General features: G+C 46.3%; 1 protein-coding gene across 1 annotated transcript in view; it reads left to right on the top strand.

The window, feature by feature from the left end:
• SLC39A12 (solute carrier family 39 member 12) overlaps positions 1-17,928 on the top strand; it is a 102,341-nt gene that overhangs the window by 68,242 nt on the left and 16,171 nt on the right. The window contains exons 9-11 of the mRNA XM_075316813.1: positions 7,887-7,965; positions 14,330-14,488; positions 16,163-16,350. Coding sequence (XP_075172928.1) covers positions 7,887-7,965; positions 14,330-14,488; positions 16,163-16,350 — 426 coding nt within the window. The remainder of the gene's footprint in view (positions 1-7,886; positions 7,966-14,329; positions 14,489-16,162; positions 16,351-17,928) is intronic.

Raw genomic sequence — 17,928 nt, 5'->3', positions numbered from 1 at the left:
TGGCCTTTGGCGGTGGCGCTCACCCGGTCTCGGTGGGCTTTTGCCTTCTTTCGGGTCTTGGGGTGAGAATGAACCCGTGAGGTCCAGACTGCAATCAGTCAATTTGCCTACACTCAGTGGTTTCCAAGCTAGGACGGGGTCTGAGTACCCGGTTTCTGGTGCTCCGGTAAACGGTTGACTCCCCGGTTCAGGTCCGGCGGGCTCCAACCCTGCCCGGTCCCTACATTTCCGCCGGTCATACACCGGTACTCCTGCAGGCGGCCACCACCGTCTGCCTGCCTGACGTTACAAGGGGCCTAAGCTCCTACCCGGGTCCCTGACAGCTCTGCTCCTCTACACCTCCTGTCACTATCACTCTACAACTCAAACTGTTTGTGTTTTCTGCCTCAGGACAGTAGTCTCCTCGGTGGGCGTGTCTTTCCGCCTGACTCCGCCCACCTGGTGTGCCCTACTTGCCCTGAGGGAGGCATCAGGTCTCCCTTTCGGGTGACTGTTGTGTCCTCACTAAGGATGGGGTGTGTGTGTGGTGTTGGTGGTGTTGTTACCTGTGACCCCTGGGGGTCCAGGGCGTCACAAGTCCCTTCCTCCTTACGCCTTGTGTGTTGGGTCCCCGTGTCTTAAAGCTACTTGGGGACCCCAGTTCGTCTCGAGTAGTACTCTTGTCCCTATTAGCAGGTACCGCGGTACCACACTGGTACCAGATCCTATCTTGGTACTGTGCTATAGGGCTCTTTGTGGCAAGGGAAGCTTGAAACCTCCCTGTCCCAGCAGATTCTGGAAAACCAACGTGAAGTGTGATTTTCCCTAGGGTCCTGCACCCTGTGTGGCACCGGTTCCGAGGGAGCAGTGAACACTCTCCCTTCGGCAATCACGTGAACTCCTCTGTCCGACTGGAGCACCAATGAGACACATCTGCTCCTTTCCTCTCCTGCTGGAAAACTCCCTAACTGTTGTGTTGGCTTCTAACTTCCTAAGTGGCCACCCCTCCCAGGGTCCTGTCACTAGTGGGTGGTGCCCCCCATGTTTGAAGGCAGCCTTACGACCCTACCCTAGCCCGTTCCCCTTTGGGGAAGGCAACCTGGTTGTGTATTTGAGTGTGTAAGTGGTGAAACTGATACCGACCTCTTCAGGATCCAGGTGTAGCATTACACCTTAAATCAGGTGCAATACTCTGTGGCAACTGAGGCCTCAGGGGCGCCACAGATACACCCCTTAGGCAAGATGATTGGCGATACCCAGTTTTTAATCTATTTCTACATTTTCAGATGCAATACCAGTGCAAAACACACTGTAAATTTCTAATATATATTGCAAAATAATCATGAGCAAATCTGCTAAAATTAAATTTGACAGATTTGCCCGAATTCAGCTGGGAAATTTGAGTTGCATTGAACATACCTCTGAGGTTTTAATGAGAATAATAAATGACCAGTTATTAAAAATAAAAAGTATATATAGCCACTTCTTCCATGACCACATTTTTTTAAGAAGCTTCTCTGGTCCTCAATGTTCTAGTCCAGCCTTAATCTGCACAGTTTCGGTCCAGTTTTTGTCGCTCCCGGCGCTGTGCTAACATGCCCTCCTGAGATTGTGTTGTGTCGCTGGTCACTGCTCATGGGCTAGTCATGAGGCTGGGTAATCAAGAGGTCCGGGGTCAGAGGGCGACACGGTGGCTCAGTGGTTAGCACCGAAGTCTTGCAGTGCTGGGGTCCCACCAAGGACAACATCTGCAAGGAGTTTGTATGTTCTCCCCGGTTTCTTCCGGGTTCTTCAGTTTCCTCTCACACTCCAAAGTAACATACTGATAGGGAATTTAGATTGGACAGTGATGCCAATGTATGTAAAGCGCTGTGGAATTAATCGCGCTACATAAATAAAAGGCTCATTAAAGGGTCACTTTTGACTTTTAGTGTCGCGGGCGGAGGGGACGCGCTCGCCACGCTCGGGTCCGGGGCTTCTGCTGTTGCTGCTCGGTGGCTCGAGCAGTGGACCGGACACAGGGACTCGAGCCGCGCTCCTCACCCGTGAGTGAAAAGGGGGTGGTATGTTTAGGGAGATTGTTCGTGACGCAACCCACGGGACGTGGTGATGATGGCACCACCGCTGCTGGTAACGGGGATCCCGGGAGAGATGGTAGGGTGCAGCTAGGATGTTGTCCCCTCCGTGGGAAGGGGTGTTGGTGATCCCGAGGCCCGGTGGTGTAACGGGGAGGCCGGATGGCTGGGGTGCAGGGACTGCGCGGCGCGGTGCCGGACAGCACTGTTGTACTCACTCAGACAATCACTGACAGAGTCATTGGTAAACCAAAAGCGTCCGGATGGACGGGTCCCGCAGCCGGCTGAAGTGTTGTTGTTGTGCTCTCCCCGGATGGCTGATGGTGGCTGTCTTTCCCTGCACCTGTGAAGATATTCTTGACTCCTGTGGTTGCCCACCGGTAGTCCGCTCCCCGGCGTATAGGTGCCGTAGGAGCCCGTTTAGTCCGCAGGCGCTGGCCCTTGGATCTCTAGCCTGTGGGGCGGTGGCTATATATCCTCTCTGGGTGGACTGTTGCCTTCAATCGGGACTTGGTTGTTAGGAAACCCCTGGGGTTCCTGTCATATTCGGATTTGACTATTGACGGCGGCTCCAAGCCTGGTCGGGGTCCGATGGCCCTGCCTGTGTGCTTAGCTTCACTCCGTTCCCCGGTCCGGTACCTGCGGGCCGACGCCCGACCCCGGTCCTTACGGCTCTGCGGAGTTCCACCAACTCCTGCAGACGGCCACCACTGTCTGCCAACCTTGCTGTGCCTGGGCTCTGACCCAGGCACCTGAAGTGTTTACTCCTCTCACTTTCACCTCCAAAACTGATCTGACACTTTTCCCGCCTCCAGGCCTGTGAATTCCTCGGTGGGTGGGGCCAACCGCCTGGCTCCGCCCCACCTGGTGTGGACATCAGACCCTGGAGGGAGGCAACAAGGGTTTTTGGTTGACTGTTGTTGCTGCCTAGGGTAGGGGTGTGTGTATGTTGTTATATATTTGACTACCTGGCTAGTCCAGGGCGTCACATTAGTATTGCTACCTCCAATAGGTAGCACTAGAGTTCGTCTCCTTCCTCCCTGAAAAGACAATTTGAATATAAATATATTAATATTATTATATTATTTTATACTAGAAGGACTAGTAAGAGTGAGACAAAGGAATGAGTCAGGTCACAGTGTGACGTCAGAATTCCAGGAAGGTAGCGGATCAAGGCAAATGAATCGTCAGCAGCAAGGTCCAAGGTTGGGTTATAACCGATCAGAATGAGCACAGGAACAACAGGCACACAGACACCACCGAGCTAAAGCTACGACCGGCAGCAATAGAGAGGTAGCTAAATAGAAAAGCAATCACTCCAAATAGGAAACAAATGGAAGAAGCCCCATATGCCCCAGCCCTGAATGAATGGCTGAACTGTCTATCATCATACTGACAGTTCACAATGCCCCAGCCTCCGATTGGACTGCTGAACTCTTACTCACTACATCCAGACACACCACTACGAGGAGTCGCGACACGCATGAGACCTCAACATCATAACCACTGGTTACTGATGCCACCATGTTGAGGACGAAAACGGTGAAAAGAATGTGCCGCCGAGCCGCTCGGATCCGGGTTCGTTGGTGGGTGGCTCGAGTGCCTCCAGACCCGGGGGTCACTTCGCTATGAAAGGGTGCTGGCGCTACTTAGGGGGGTGGTAGGTAGATGTACGGCCGGAGCCGTGTTTAAGTTTGTGACGCCACCCACGGGTTGTGGTGAAGGTGGACACCACCGCTGTGGTTACTGGGCGCCCGTGGCAGATGGTGATGCAGCAAGATGTTAACCTGTCATTAGCAGTATCCACTGCTGTGTGGAGGGGTTAATGAGTGGATACTGCTAATGACAGGCTGCAAACCACAGAAATTCTCTTAATAGCATTACTACAACTGCCCATGGCAGAATTAACAGGCTGCAGATCACAGTCACATATCTGCTAGTTACTGATGAAGGCCATGTTTGGGCCGCAACGTCTGACTTGACTATACTGAGCATGAAATAATAAAAAATTATCATTTTACTGAATTCTGGAGTGCCTTGTATATATTACTACTGTATATGGTCTGGAAACCTACCTGAGCACCCTGGTAACTAGAAATTCGGTAGAAGTGCCTTATCCTTTTGAACAAAAGTTTTTGGGTGGCGTGCAAGTTCTCAGCCATGTTCATTTGAATGGGGAAAACAGCGGGAACATCAACAAAGTCCCAACGGGGATGGGCAATATGGTAGCCGGGAACCGCTACCTCACTCAACAGTCTTCTTCATACTCCTCCAGCACGACTTCGGGACTGTACAGTGGGGGAGGAGACTAGGGACGCCTCGGGACACTGTAGCTCACCCTCCTCTTTACATTAAGGGCAAACCAGCCCCTATCCCCGCAATGCCGGGTGTAGCTCACCAGCTCTCCGGGTTCCAGGTACCGCTTGGGGTGACCAATGGGCAGGTGTGGGTATACGTCCCTGCGGGACACAAACACTTCCGCCTCCAGCAGGGCTCACAGATAAACCCCCATCCACGGCTGGGGTCCAACTGCCGGACTTGGCCTTCGTAGGTCGGGCCCCGAACCCGATAGGTGGCGCTGCAGAGGTTCTCTTTCTCCCGGATGTTCCGGGCCAGCACCTCTGCCTTCTTCTTTTCCTGAGCCGCAATCTCCCGGCCCAGCTGGCGCTGCTGTCGCTCCCAATACGGAGCATCCTCATGCTCCGGTTCCCTCTGCGCGGGGGTCTGGCCCAGTCGAAGCTCCCCCGTGCCGGCTACGACCAGCACCTGCTGCTTTGAGGAACTCCGCTGTGACGTGGCCTGCACTGCTGCCTCGCAGCGGCAACCCTGCGACGCCTCAGCTGAGGCCTAGAACCTGGGAACAGCCGGCTTTACCTGCTGGGCCTTCTTCCGGTCTGCATCCACCTCCATCTTGGCTGGGCGGACTGCCGGGGCCTGGATCTCTTTGGGCGTGGCCACTTCCGGGACTGATGGGTCTACACCGGGAACGGGCATCTTCTGGGGGTGAATCTTCCACGGGAGTGGGATGGGTGTTGATCGGGTGACTGGCCGTCCTCGGGCTGCTTCCACTGGTGGGTCCTCGCGGGTGGATTGAATGGGCTCCGCTGCCGGTGTCGGGGGCAGCGGACCGAGCGGGGGAGCGGTGGCAGCCGGTACGGGCGGTGAGGGAGGCAACATAGAGAGCAGGGGCAGACCGGGTCCCTCCGCCGCGTTGACCGGTCCCTCGGGGACACAGGGGCGTGGGTGGCTTACCCGCTCCTCCAAAATTGCCTCCACTTCACGTACCCACATGGCCGCAGTTATCTCCTCCATCTCGGCCACCCACCGCTCCATCAGAAAGAGCAACTGGGCCTGCAGACGGCGGCACATCAGTGTCGTCCGGGCTTCCACCCACGCTGCTGTTCCAGGTGCGGGCTCTGATGCTGCGGGCTTGCGGGACGGGTCGGCCATGGCACTCTCGCGGGGTCCAGGAACCAGAACTGTGGCAGGGTCCTGGAGTCCCTGCCCTTTATCAGCTCGGTCACATGTTGCTGAATCTTCACCCGCCCCCCCTTGGTCTTTTCACGGCACTCCCTTCTCCGGCCGATCAGTTTCGTTTTTCGACCTCTCGCTTTGCTGCACGGCCGCGTTCCCAGGGGACGGGGCTTCGGCTTTTCGCGCCCTTTCTGGGGGGAAGAAGACTCTGGCGGGAATCTTCGCACCAAAAGATGGCGTCAAGATGGCGGATTCTGCAAATTTCGCAACGGATCACCGCTGACTTCATTTCAAGGCGCACTTCATTAGGTAAGTGAATAGGTAAACATCCTTTTCGTGACGCCAGAAGAGTCGATGTATACCACCCCGCGCTTGGCTGCCGACGAGCCGCTCGGATCCGGGCTCGTTGGTGGGTGGCTCAAGTGCCTTCGGACCCGGGGGTCACTTCGCTATGAAAGGGTGTTGGTACTACTTAGGGGGGTGGTAGGTAGGTGTATGGCCAGAGCCGTGTTTAAGTTCGTGATGCCACCCATGGGTTGTGGTGAAGGTGGACACCACCGCTGCGGTTACTGGGCGCCCGCGGCAGATGGTGATGCAGCAAGATGTTAACCCCTCCGTGGGCAGGGGTGGTGGCCCCGGGACCCGTTGGGGAGACTTGGGTGGTGCAGGGCGGTGCGCGGCCGGATGGCACTGTTGTACTCACGGTTATTGACACGCACAAGTCTCTGGTAAACAAAGTTAATGGTGGTCGGTGCCCGCAGCCGGCTGCGTCTAGTCCCCCACCCGGTTCTTGGTCTTGACCTTTCTCCTGCACCGTGCTGTGTATGTGTAGACTGCCTGTGCTTCAGCAACGGGAGTCCGCTCCCTGGCTTTGTATATGTCGGAGGAGCCCGTGAGATCTCTCTGCCTGTGCGGTGGCTTTCTATCCCCCTCGGTGGGCTGTTGTTTTCAGTCGGGACTTGGGTGGGAACGGACCTAAGGTCCAGACCGCAGTCAGTTGATTAACTCAGTCCAGTGGCTTCTGGACCTCGTTTCAGGGTCTGAGTACCCCCCCCCGTGTGCTCCGGTTTCTGAGTTGGTTCCAAGGGTCGGTACCGGCTACCGGCAGGCCACTACCCTGTCCCGGTCCTCCACGGTTCCTCCGAGCCGTCTTCCCGGCTCCTGCGGGCTAGGCCACCGTCTGCCTCCTAGCCAAACGTGCCTGGGCTCCAACCCCGGCACCTGTCAGACTCCTCTCACTCCTCACTACTACTCACAACTACTGACTACTACTGACAACTACTGACTACTGTTTTCCTGCCTCAGGCCCTCTCGACTCCTCGGTGAGTGTGGCCAACAGCCTGGCTCCGCCCCCCTGGTGTGTCCATCAAGCTCTGTGGGAGGTGACTAGGGTTTATGGTTTGGATGGTGTCACCTAGTGAGGGACTGGTGTTATGCGGGGCGCTATCTGTGACTACCTGGCTAGTCCAGTGCGTCACAAGAACACCGGACCAAAACTGTGAGAGCTATACCATTTTGCTGAAAAAATGTAAATTCTAGAAAATTCTGATTTTTTTTGGGTGAAATTCCATTTGAAATCAATTAACCTCAAAACTCTTCTCCAGAACTGTAATTTTATTGAACATTAAAATGTTGACTAAATAGGATTTTCAGGTCCTTTTTTGAGATATAGTATCATGGTATTTTATTTTCCTAATTTTGGGTCATGGTGCATTTAGACAAGTCAACAATTGGTGCGTTAGCATGTATAAGAATTCTTGATACTGAGTATCATCCCTTGTAAATATAACAGTGATCATCCAACAAACGAGAAAACACTCATGTACATCTGCATTTTTCAGCCACTCCTGGTTTTGTTTTACAAATACTTATGTAAAATTCTGACTAAATACTCAACGTGTGAACGTGGCCTTATGATAAAGACAAATTTATACTAAATCCTCTTAGTTAGAGGCCACTGCTAGGATTTTTACCTTTAGTAAGATGGATTTGTTAATTTGGAATTTTAAATTAGGCAAATGTACCTTATACATCATAACTGGTCATTATTCTTATTTTTTTAATTTTGTTTTAATCATATTTTTAGTATGTCATTTTTTACTTCAAATTGCATGAATAAGTAAAAACAATGAGGAATAGAGCATGTCATGGGGAAACAATGCTAAAAGTACACAGTGTTCAAATGTATTGAATGGGTTGTTTAAAAATCCTAATTATACTGTATCTAAGTAGCACCGAGTCCATAGTAAAATAATCACGCTTTAAAGAAAATAATAGCGCTATGCTAGATTTGCCTTTCACAATGTTATGTTTATGTGGTTCTTTACATTTCTACTACATTTTCACGATTATTTTCAGAGGAGTCCAGAAGACTGTGAACCTACAGATGCTGCAATAGCGGAGATTACTCCAGTCAACCTCAGGGTTAGAAAGAAACGTAAGTGCACCGATCTTTCTATCACCACCTATATACAATCTCTCACTCGTTCTTGTTGCCTACACCTGAGGAACATTTCTAGAATCCGCTCCTTTCTCATCATGGAAACAATAAAAACCCTCACTGTGGCCCTGATCCACTCCCTCCTTGACTACTGCAACTCTCTATTAATTGGCCTCCCCTTCACTAGACTTTCTCCTCTCCAGTCCATCCTTAATGCAGCAGCCAGGGTCACCTGTCTAGCTAATTGTTATTTGGACACTTCCGCTCTGTGCCAGTCATTGCCCATACATTATAGGATCCAATTTAAATTGCTTGTTCTCACGCACAAAGCTATTCACAGTGCAGCACCCCCCTACATCTCCACCCTCATCTTTGTCTATCACCCTACCCATTCTTAAGCAACTTTCGGCTAACATCCATACTAATCCGAACCTCACCCTCCCAGCTCCAAGACTTCTCTCAAGCTGCACCAATTCTCTGGAATGCTCTACCCCAAGAAATTAGGACTAACCACAACTTACGGTACCCAGTGTTAGATGTTCCCTAAAAACACATATTTTTAGGGTGGTCTATCACAAGCCCAAATCAAAGTCCTTTTATATACAGCCCATTCACTCTTCACTCCTTCTCTGAGCATAATTCTCCATTAAACTCCATCTCAGCCACAAGCATTACAAAGATTGGCTGGTGACGGCTCATGCACCCTTTATCTATACCCTATTTCTTCAAGAAGTCTGGACCGTCATTGTACATAAGCACCTGTAGATTGTGTCACCCCCACCTCATTGTAGATTATACACTCCTACGAGCAGGGTTTTCATTATTGTTGCTTTAATTATCCTTTTTCCATAACTGTTACTTCTGACTGTTTGTATATGAACCAGCGAATTGTAAAATGCTGCGGAACATGTATATATATATATATATATATATATATATATATATATATATATAATTATTATTATTATGATTATATGGAATGTTAAGTAAAGGAGAGGAAACATAATCCAACTATAACTGTCACACAAGACTTGTCAAACCTTCAGCACTGATTTTTTTAGGCTATTTACTATGGATGAATTAATAGTTTGAAATTCAAATTTGTTAGATTGACCAAATTTTCCTATGAAATTCAATTCATGGCTAATTGATTTGAAAGTGCTCTAGAGTCTCCAATTATCCTGAAAAATGTGTAAGATATTATTTTCTTTTCATCAAACCATAAACTTTCTTTCCCTATCTTCAGTGTCTGAGCTGTTAAGTCCTGTATTCAGATTCACAATAAAACGGCTGCTGCATTTTCTGCTCCAGCTTTTATAATAGCTATAATTGTCTTTCCTGATTGACTGTGCTATACTTTAGGATGTGATTTCTCAAAGCTCATGTGATCTTTATTTGGCTGATGCAATGTTCTGCAATGTGTAAAATGAATATGGTCATTTTAGACAATTCGGGATTAGCATATTATTTTAATTTACCAGGTTCACCTATAAATTTTACTCGAATTTGAACTGTTTAGTTAATTTCTAGAATTTTTCTTTACTTGGTTACAGATTTGGTGTTTTTTTTTCTCTTGAAAAGAGATACTTTCCAAACCCAGGGAGGATTGCCTGACTTATAAGTCTCCATGTGCCAACTTGGCAGTCTCCACAGAAAAAAACAGTGCCCTCTAGACAATTGCCACACATACAAAGGCTACAGATAAGTGATTGTATATAAACCTATAGAAAAGCGAGTCAGAAATCCACCAATAATTATATGCTAAATTCAATTTATTAAACATATGTCATAAAAGATAGCAGACAATACAATACAACAAAAACGGGTGCTCAGTAAGGATGACAAGTAAGGAGAAACACAGCATTACAGGTCAATGTAAACAATGTAACAGCAACAATGTAAACCCCCTGGAAGAAGCCCACGCGAAACGCGCGTAGGGGTCTTGGAGGGATACATTTTTGCGGGACTCTGGGGACTATGGGTAAGTGCCACGAGAGATTGATTTACTCAGCACTTTAGCTGCTTCTTTGCCCAGGCACCTTATGCTTAGCGGTGAGCTTTAAGCTTTTTGAACCAGGTACTTCCCTGCTGCTATTACGCACGAGCACTTTATACCAACCCTATGTTTACTCTGACCAGCAATGCTGTGTTTCTCCTTACTTGTCATTCATACTGAGCACCCGTTTTTGTTGTATTGTATTGTATTGTCTGCTATCTTTTATGACATATGTTTAATAAATGGAATTTAGCATATAATTATTGGTGGATTTCTGACTCGCTTTTCTATAGGCTCATAATGTTTTTAAGTCACTACCTTTCACTTTCTGTCCTTATGGTGTATACTTTGGGTGCCTAGATCAATAATTTGGGTCATTGTTTTGGCTCCTTTTTGCTGTTCAGATGGTGCTGGACATACATAAGGGATGGTATCAGGGACTAGCAATGTTGTGAATTGGTGCCAAATATATGGGTCAAAAATTAGTCAATATTTGGAATACCAAGGGATCTCATATGGAGACGATAAAGCCAGACAAGTTATAAAATTCAGAAGAATACTGATGACAGATAGGAGCAACACTGAGAGGCAAAAATGCTAATAAAATGTCATTGTCCTTAGCATCAATATAATTAAAGGGTTATTCCTCACTTTAGAAGTTATCATCTGTCCATGTGATAGGTGATAACTTGCTCATCAGTGGGGATTCAACCGACTGCGACCCCAATCAATCCCAAGAACTGAAATCCGAATTGCCCTATCTGAATGAACCAGTGGCTGGATGTGACCACCACCACTCCATTCCTTCTCTATGGGCCGCCAAAGATAGCCAAATATATCTATCTGCTTTTTCTGGCTGTCTATTGGAGAATGGATGGAGCCGTTGTAAAATTGTCCGTCCAATTGTCCATTCAGAAGGGCTCTGCAGAGCCTCATTCTCTGAGTCTGTGAGGGTAGCACAGGCCGGACCTCCACTAGTGGGTAAGCGTCGGAATGGGAGCTCCGGGAAATCGATGAAGGTTAGTAACAGTCTTTTTTTATACCAGTCTTTCTCTGCCAGAATTGATCAGTCATTATCTAAGTTCTCAATTCTGGAGGTAAAATTTGTATTCAGTGAAGACTTTCCCATTACTGGGATAGGACATGTTTTAGAACCAGGCCGCAGCCAATACATCAGGGTAAATAATAGAAGAAACCATAACCTAGTCTCCTGGTACCTACCTGCACGCAACCTCAGATCCTCACAAGATCTCCTTCTTTGCTCCTCTCTTATCTCCTCTTCCCACAATCGCGTACAAGATTTCTCCCGTGCATCCCCCATACTCTGGAACGCTCTACCTCAGCACATCAGACTCTCCCCTACCATGGAAAGCTTCAAGAGGAACCTCAAGACCCACCTCTTCCAACAACCCTACAACCTATAATAGCCCTCAGTTCAGTACACCACTGTGCAACCAGCTCTGTCCTCACCTATTGTACCATCACCCATTCCCTGTAGACTGTGATCCATCGCGGGCAGGGTCCTCTCTCCTCCTATACCAGTCTGTTTTGTACTGTTAATGATTGTTGTACATATACCCTCTTTCACTTGTAAAGCGCCATGGAATAAATGGCGCTATAATAATAAATAATAATAATACAAAAGGGAGTACCCTATTAAAAAATAACTTTTAATATTATCATTAAAAGGTCAGATGACCAAAGGACACACAAAATTAGTAAAAAAAAAAAGGGTATAGAATAATGGTAACCGGGTGGGAGATACAGTTAGGTCCAGAAATATTTGGACAGTGACACAATTTTCGCGAGTTGGGCTCTGCATGCCACCACATTGGATTTGAAATGAAACCTCTACAACAGAATTCAAGTGCAGATTGTAACGTTTAATTTGAAGGTTTGAACAAAAATATCTGATAGAAATTGTAGGAATTGTACACATTTCTTTACAAACACTCCACATTTTAGGAGGTCAAAAGTAATTGGACAAATAAACCAAACCCAAACAAAATATTTTTATTTTCAATATTTTGTTGCGAATCCTTTGGAGGCAATCACTGCCTTAAGTCTGGAACCCATGGACATCACCAAACGCTGGGTTTCCTCCTTCTTAATGCTTTGCCAGGCCTTTACAGCCGCAGCCTTCAGGTCTTGCTTGTTTGTGGGTCTTTCCGTCTTAAGTCTGGATTTGAGCAAGTGAAATGCATGCTCAATTGGGTTAAGATCTGGTGATTGACTTGGCCATTGCAGAATGTTCCACTTTTTGCACTCATGAACTCCTGGGTAGCTTTGGCTGTATGCTTGGGGTCATTGTCCATCTGTACTATGAAGCGCCGTCCGATCAACTTTGCGGCATTTGGCTGAATCTGGGCTGAAAGTATATCCCGGTACACTTCAGAATTCATCCGGCTACTCTTGTCTGCTGTTATGTCATCAATAAACACAAGTGACTCAGTGCCATTAAAAGCCATGCATGCCCATGCCATCACGTTGCCTCCACCATGTTTTACAGAGGATGTGGTGTGCCTTGGATCATGTGCCGTTCCCTTTCTTCTCCAAACTTTTTTCTTCCCATCATTCTGGTACAGGTTCATCTTTGTCTCATCTGTCCATAGAATACTTTTCCAGAACTGAGCTGGCTTCATGAGGTGTTTTTCAGCAAATTTAACTCTGGCCTGTCTATTTTTGGAATTGATGAATGGTTTGCATCTACATGTGAACCCTTTGTATTTACTTTCATGGAGTCTTCTCTTTACTGTTGACTTAGAGACAGATACACCTACTTCACTGAGACTGTTCTGGACTTCAGTTGATGTTGTGAACGGGTTCTTCTTCACAAAAGAAAGTATGCGGCGATCATCCACCACTGTTGTCATCCGTGGACGCCCAGGCCTTTTTGAGTTCCCAAGCTCACCAGTAAATTCCTTGTTTCTCAGAATGTATCCGACTGTTGATTTTGCTACTCCAAGCATGTCTGCTATCTCTCTGATGGATTTTTTCTTTTTTTCAGCCTCAGGATGTTCTGCTTCACCTCAATTGAGAGTTCCTTAGACCGCATGTTGTCTGGTCACAGCAACAACTTCCAAATGCAAAACCACACACCTGTAATCAACCCCAGACCTTTTAACTACTTCATTGATTACAGGTTAATGAGGGAGACACCTTCAGAGTTAATTGTAGCCCTTAGAGTCCCTTGTCCAATTACTTTTGGTCCCTTGAAAAAGAGGAGGCTATGCATTACAGAGCTATGATTCCTAAACCCTTTCTCCGATTTGGATGAGAAAACTCTCATATTGCAGCTGGGAGTGTGCACTTTCAGCCCATATTATATATATAATTGTATTTCTGAACATGTTTTTGTAAACAGCTAAAATAACAAAACTTGTGTCTCTGTCCAAATATTTCTGGCCCTGACTGTATGTATACAATTAAACAAAGAAAACACTGGCCCTAATTGGCCCTATAGTGTTTCTCCCCACCTGGCAATGGAGGGTATGACGTCCTAGGGTTGTGACGCCCCCATTCAACGATGGGAAGCCCTCAATGACCCGATTACAGTCCTTTGGACTGTGCGTCTGAACCATACTTCAGATAAGTACCTTTCTCTTTTTCCCCATTATTGCATTGCAACGGGGTTTATTTTTCATTTTGTTTTGTGTTTTTGTTAGGGTGCAAAAGGGTCATTGAGGGTTTCCCGTCATTGAATGGGGGCGTCAGAACCCTGACGTCATAGCCTCTATTGCCAGGTAGGGAGAGACACTATAGGGCCAATTAGGGCCAGTGTTTTCTTTGTTTAATTGTATACATATCTCCCACCCGGTTACCATTATTCTGTACCCTATTTTTTACTAAATGTGTGTGTCCTTTGGTCATCTGACCTTTAAATGATAATATTAAAAGTTATTTTTTAATGGGGTACTCAGTTTATGGTTTCTTCTGGGATAGGATAGGATGGCAGTTGGTGCTGGTGAGAGTCTATGATGGGAGGAGCTAGATGAAGAAGGAGGAGCTAGAGACAGAGAAAAGCTAGAGGCAGAAGGAGGAGCTAGTGGCAAAGCTCCACTCCCTCCTCTCTCTTCTATGTACATAGAATCTCATCAGCACCAACTGCCAACTCCTATCTCAGTAATGGGAAAGTCTTCACTGAATACAGATTTTATCTCAGAGTTGAGAATTTTGATCAATTCTGGCATATAAAGAAGCAGAATTGTCTGATAAGATATATTCCAAAATTGTTCATTCTCATGTGTACTATTGATTTATGAAATATAAATTAAAATGACAGTTACGCTTTACGTAATAAACATAATTAAGATGGCAAACAAGATTTCTTTTACATTTCTTTTTTTCTTTTTCTCTTTTTTTCAGATAAAGGAATAACCTTACTAGCGATAATGATCTTGGTTGGAGACAGTTTGCACAACTTTGCTGATGGTATGGTAATAGGATCTGCATTTTCATCTTCAACCGAAACAGGCGTGGCGACAACTATTGCCATTCTCTGTCATGAAATCCCCCATGAAATGGGTATGCACTGCAAATTACTGACATGAATGTTACAGTACAAATGTTTGTTTATAAGGAATGGTGTAGTCACAGTCTGAGAGGAACTTCCAGGAAATGGTGCGCTGGCCGTTAAAGAGAAGGGTAGCTGTGTACACACACACCCTAGGCGCACTCCCAAAGGACCTGTGCGGCATGCACAGGCCCTGGGACCAGGGAGCAAGGGAGACCCACATGGAGGACCGCGGAGAAGCCAGGCAAGGCAGTGCAGGCTGGCCGCGGTGGTGAGTCGGTGTCTCTGGAAGAAGGAGGGCAATCGTTGCAGGGATGCCAGTGCTACATTCATCTGACAGCAACATCATGTAGGCAAGGATATTCTGAATCCAACGGTGTATCACATAGCTTACTGGGTGCAGCCGTTCTCACACAATCAAAGAATTGAGTTTTAAGCATGTAGAAGAGTGAAGAGCTGTCCCGCCCACACCAGGGCTCTCAATAGAGATTGTGTGTTGACTGTGAGGTGTCAATCACAGCAGAAGGAGTGTCGGACTGCTATGCATGTAAGTTTCTAGTCCTGCAGTGTTAATCACAGGGTAATAATGCCATTAGTTTAAGTACACAATTGCACACAGCCTGATAAGAGAGGTATAGTTGTTTTTTGTCTTTTAAACCCCTACAGCATACTGTCTTCAGCTTACATAGCAAAAACCTGCTGACAGATTCCCTTTTAGTGCTTTAAACTGATCAGCACCAAGTAGTCTGACGAGAGTCTCCAGACCACACTTGGAACACCCTCTTTGCCTGCAAGTTCCACTGCTCCATCTATGAACAATGTGGATGGCATAATCTATGTTATGGGTCCCCAATTCCAGTCCTCAAGGGCCGCCAACGGTGCATGTTTTCAGGATTTCCTTAGTACTGCACATGTGATAATTTAATCACGTGCACAGTTGATGATTCCAACACCCATGCAATGCTAAGGAAATTCTGAAAACATGCACTGTTGGTGGCCCTCGAGGACTGGAGTTGGGGAACCCTGATCTATGTTATCCACTCAGTCAGTTACAAGGGTGTTCTTAAGTTTAAAAGTTATACCGTCTCCATGGAATAAGAGAAAACATTCCAATTGCTGGATGTGTGATCGTCGTAGGTCCCAATGATCCGGAGAACCGTAGCACTGAAAAGCCCCAGCTGAATGGAGCAGAAGTCGATCATGCTTCATTCATTAATTGTTAATGGGAATGCCAGAGTTTGACAAGTGCAGCACTCGGCTGATGTTTGGATCTCCTATTAGAATCAATTGAAAGGCAGTGCACTTGATCAACCTCTGTTCCGTTTCCAGGGATTGGTGGGGATCATGCAGGTCATGCCACCATTGATTGGAAATGTCCCCCTCTTCTTTGGATAGGATATAACTTTCAAATTTGAGAACACCGCTTTAAGTCTTGCGTCTGCACATGCTCGGTTAAACAGTTCAGTGCACATTCCCACCTCATTGTTTTGATGTATGCTTGCCCTCTTCTTTCTTGTTTTGCCTTCACAGGAGTCAAAGATGGTGATAGATGGAAACAAGTAGGTGTGAAGGTGCACGGATCTGCTTAGCTGTGTCAAGGGTGCATCAAGCACATGTGCTTGGTTTGAACAGTAAGTTTGTGCTAAAAGACTCCCTTTAAGTAAAAAAATGTTTTTATCTTGCAGGAGATTTTGCAGTGTTACTGAATACAGGACTTACAGCAAAAATTGCCTTTCTCATGAACTTTATCAGCGCATTAACAGCCTTCGCAGGTCTCTACATTGGCCTGTCAGTGTCTACCAACCCAGATGTACAGATCTGGATATTTGCTATCACCGCAGGAATGTTCCTGTATCTGTCACTAGTAGAAATGGTGAGTAATCGTAAGAATTAAAATTTCTTACCTTTTTATGCTGCAGCTATTAGCATTACTTTCCACAGAGGATCTATTTTCACTTGAGATCCGGATGTATAATGTCTGTCTGTGTCCCTGTTCAGGTGCCATGTGAGTGAAATACTCTGCTTCTATGCCCTTGGAACTCCAAATTAATAAGATTTGTTTTACAAAAGCTTGGAGAAATCTATACAGCACAGCCAAGTATGGTGAACTGAGAGTTTCTGGTTTATTACATCATGTGACCAACTTATATATAACCCCTGGCACAAATTATGGACTCTCCTGGCTCTGAGGATGTTCATTCAGTTGTTTACTTTTGTTTAAAAAGAGCAGATCACAGACAATGGCAACTTTCTGGCTTTAAGAAACACTAAAAAAAAAGTCATGAAAACATAATGTGGTAGCCAGTAACGGTTAATTTTCAAGACCAAACAGGGGGAAAATTATGGAATCACTCAATTATGAGGAAAAAATTATGGAATCGCCCTGTAAATTTTCATTCCTAAAACTAACATCTGCATCAAATAAGATCTGCTCGCCAGTCTGCATCTAAAAAGGAGTGATCACACCATAGCGAGCTGTTATAAAGGAGAAGATTAACAAACTCTTAAAAGAGGGTAAATCATCACGCAATGTTGCAAAAGATGTTGGTTGTTCATTGTCAGCTGTGTCTAAAATCTGGACCAAACACAAACAACATGGGAAGGTTGTTAAAGGCAAACATACTGGTAGACCAAGGAAGACATCAAAGCGTCAAGTCAGGAAACTTAACACAATATGTCTCCAAAACAGGAAATGCACAACAAAACAAATGAGGAACGAATGGAAGAAAGCTGGAGTCAATGTCTGTGACCGAGCTGTAAGAAACCACCTAAAGGAAATGCGATTTACATACAGAAAAACTAAACATAAAAAGATGATTGCCTGAAAAAAACATGTAAATTTCCACAATCATTGATAATATGGGGCATCATGTCAGGTATAGGCACTGGGGAGATGGCTCTCATTACATCTTCAATAAATGCCCAAGTTTACATTGACATTTTGTTATGGGGAGATAAGGTATGCACACCAGTGACTATGGAAGGGGAATACATGGAATAGCAGAAACTGCTGTGTGAATACTGACATGAAAAATTCAATAGCTATTTGTAAGAATGAAATGTGAAAAATGGAACCTGCATTACTGCCATGAATATATGAATAAAGAGAAATTTAGCTACTGAATTGATCAATGCAATAGAGCCCCAACACTACGCCAAAGTATTTCTCTACGTTGGGGTCCCTAGCTTGTGTGTCCTCTCATGCAGTTAAAAAACTTACCGTGTATGGGAGGCTAAGACCCAGGCTATATATACGATGTGGATTGGCAATAGGTGTGTATGGGGAGGGTTCACAAACGAAAAACTACTAACATTAAGGAATAACGTTTGGAACTCCATTCTATGTCTGAACTGGGTGCAAAAAACCTAAAAAACATCACTATGGGGAGATAAGGTATGCACACCAGTGACTATGGAAGGGGAATACATGGAATAGCAGAAACTGCTGTGT

The sequence above is a fragment of the Anomaloglossus baeobatrachus genome, chromosome 6 (genome assembly GCF_048569485.1).
Source record: "Anomaloglossus baeobatrachus isolate aAnoBae1 chromosome 6, aAnoBae1.hap1, whole genome shotgun sequence".
NCBI classification, from domain to species: Eukaryota; Metazoa; Chordata; class Amphibia; order Anura; family Aromobatidae; genus Anomaloglossus; species Anomaloglossus baeobatrachus.
The sequence above is the reverse complement of the archived record's forward strand: the minus strand, read 5'-3'. Positions and strand labels throughout refer to the sequence as shown.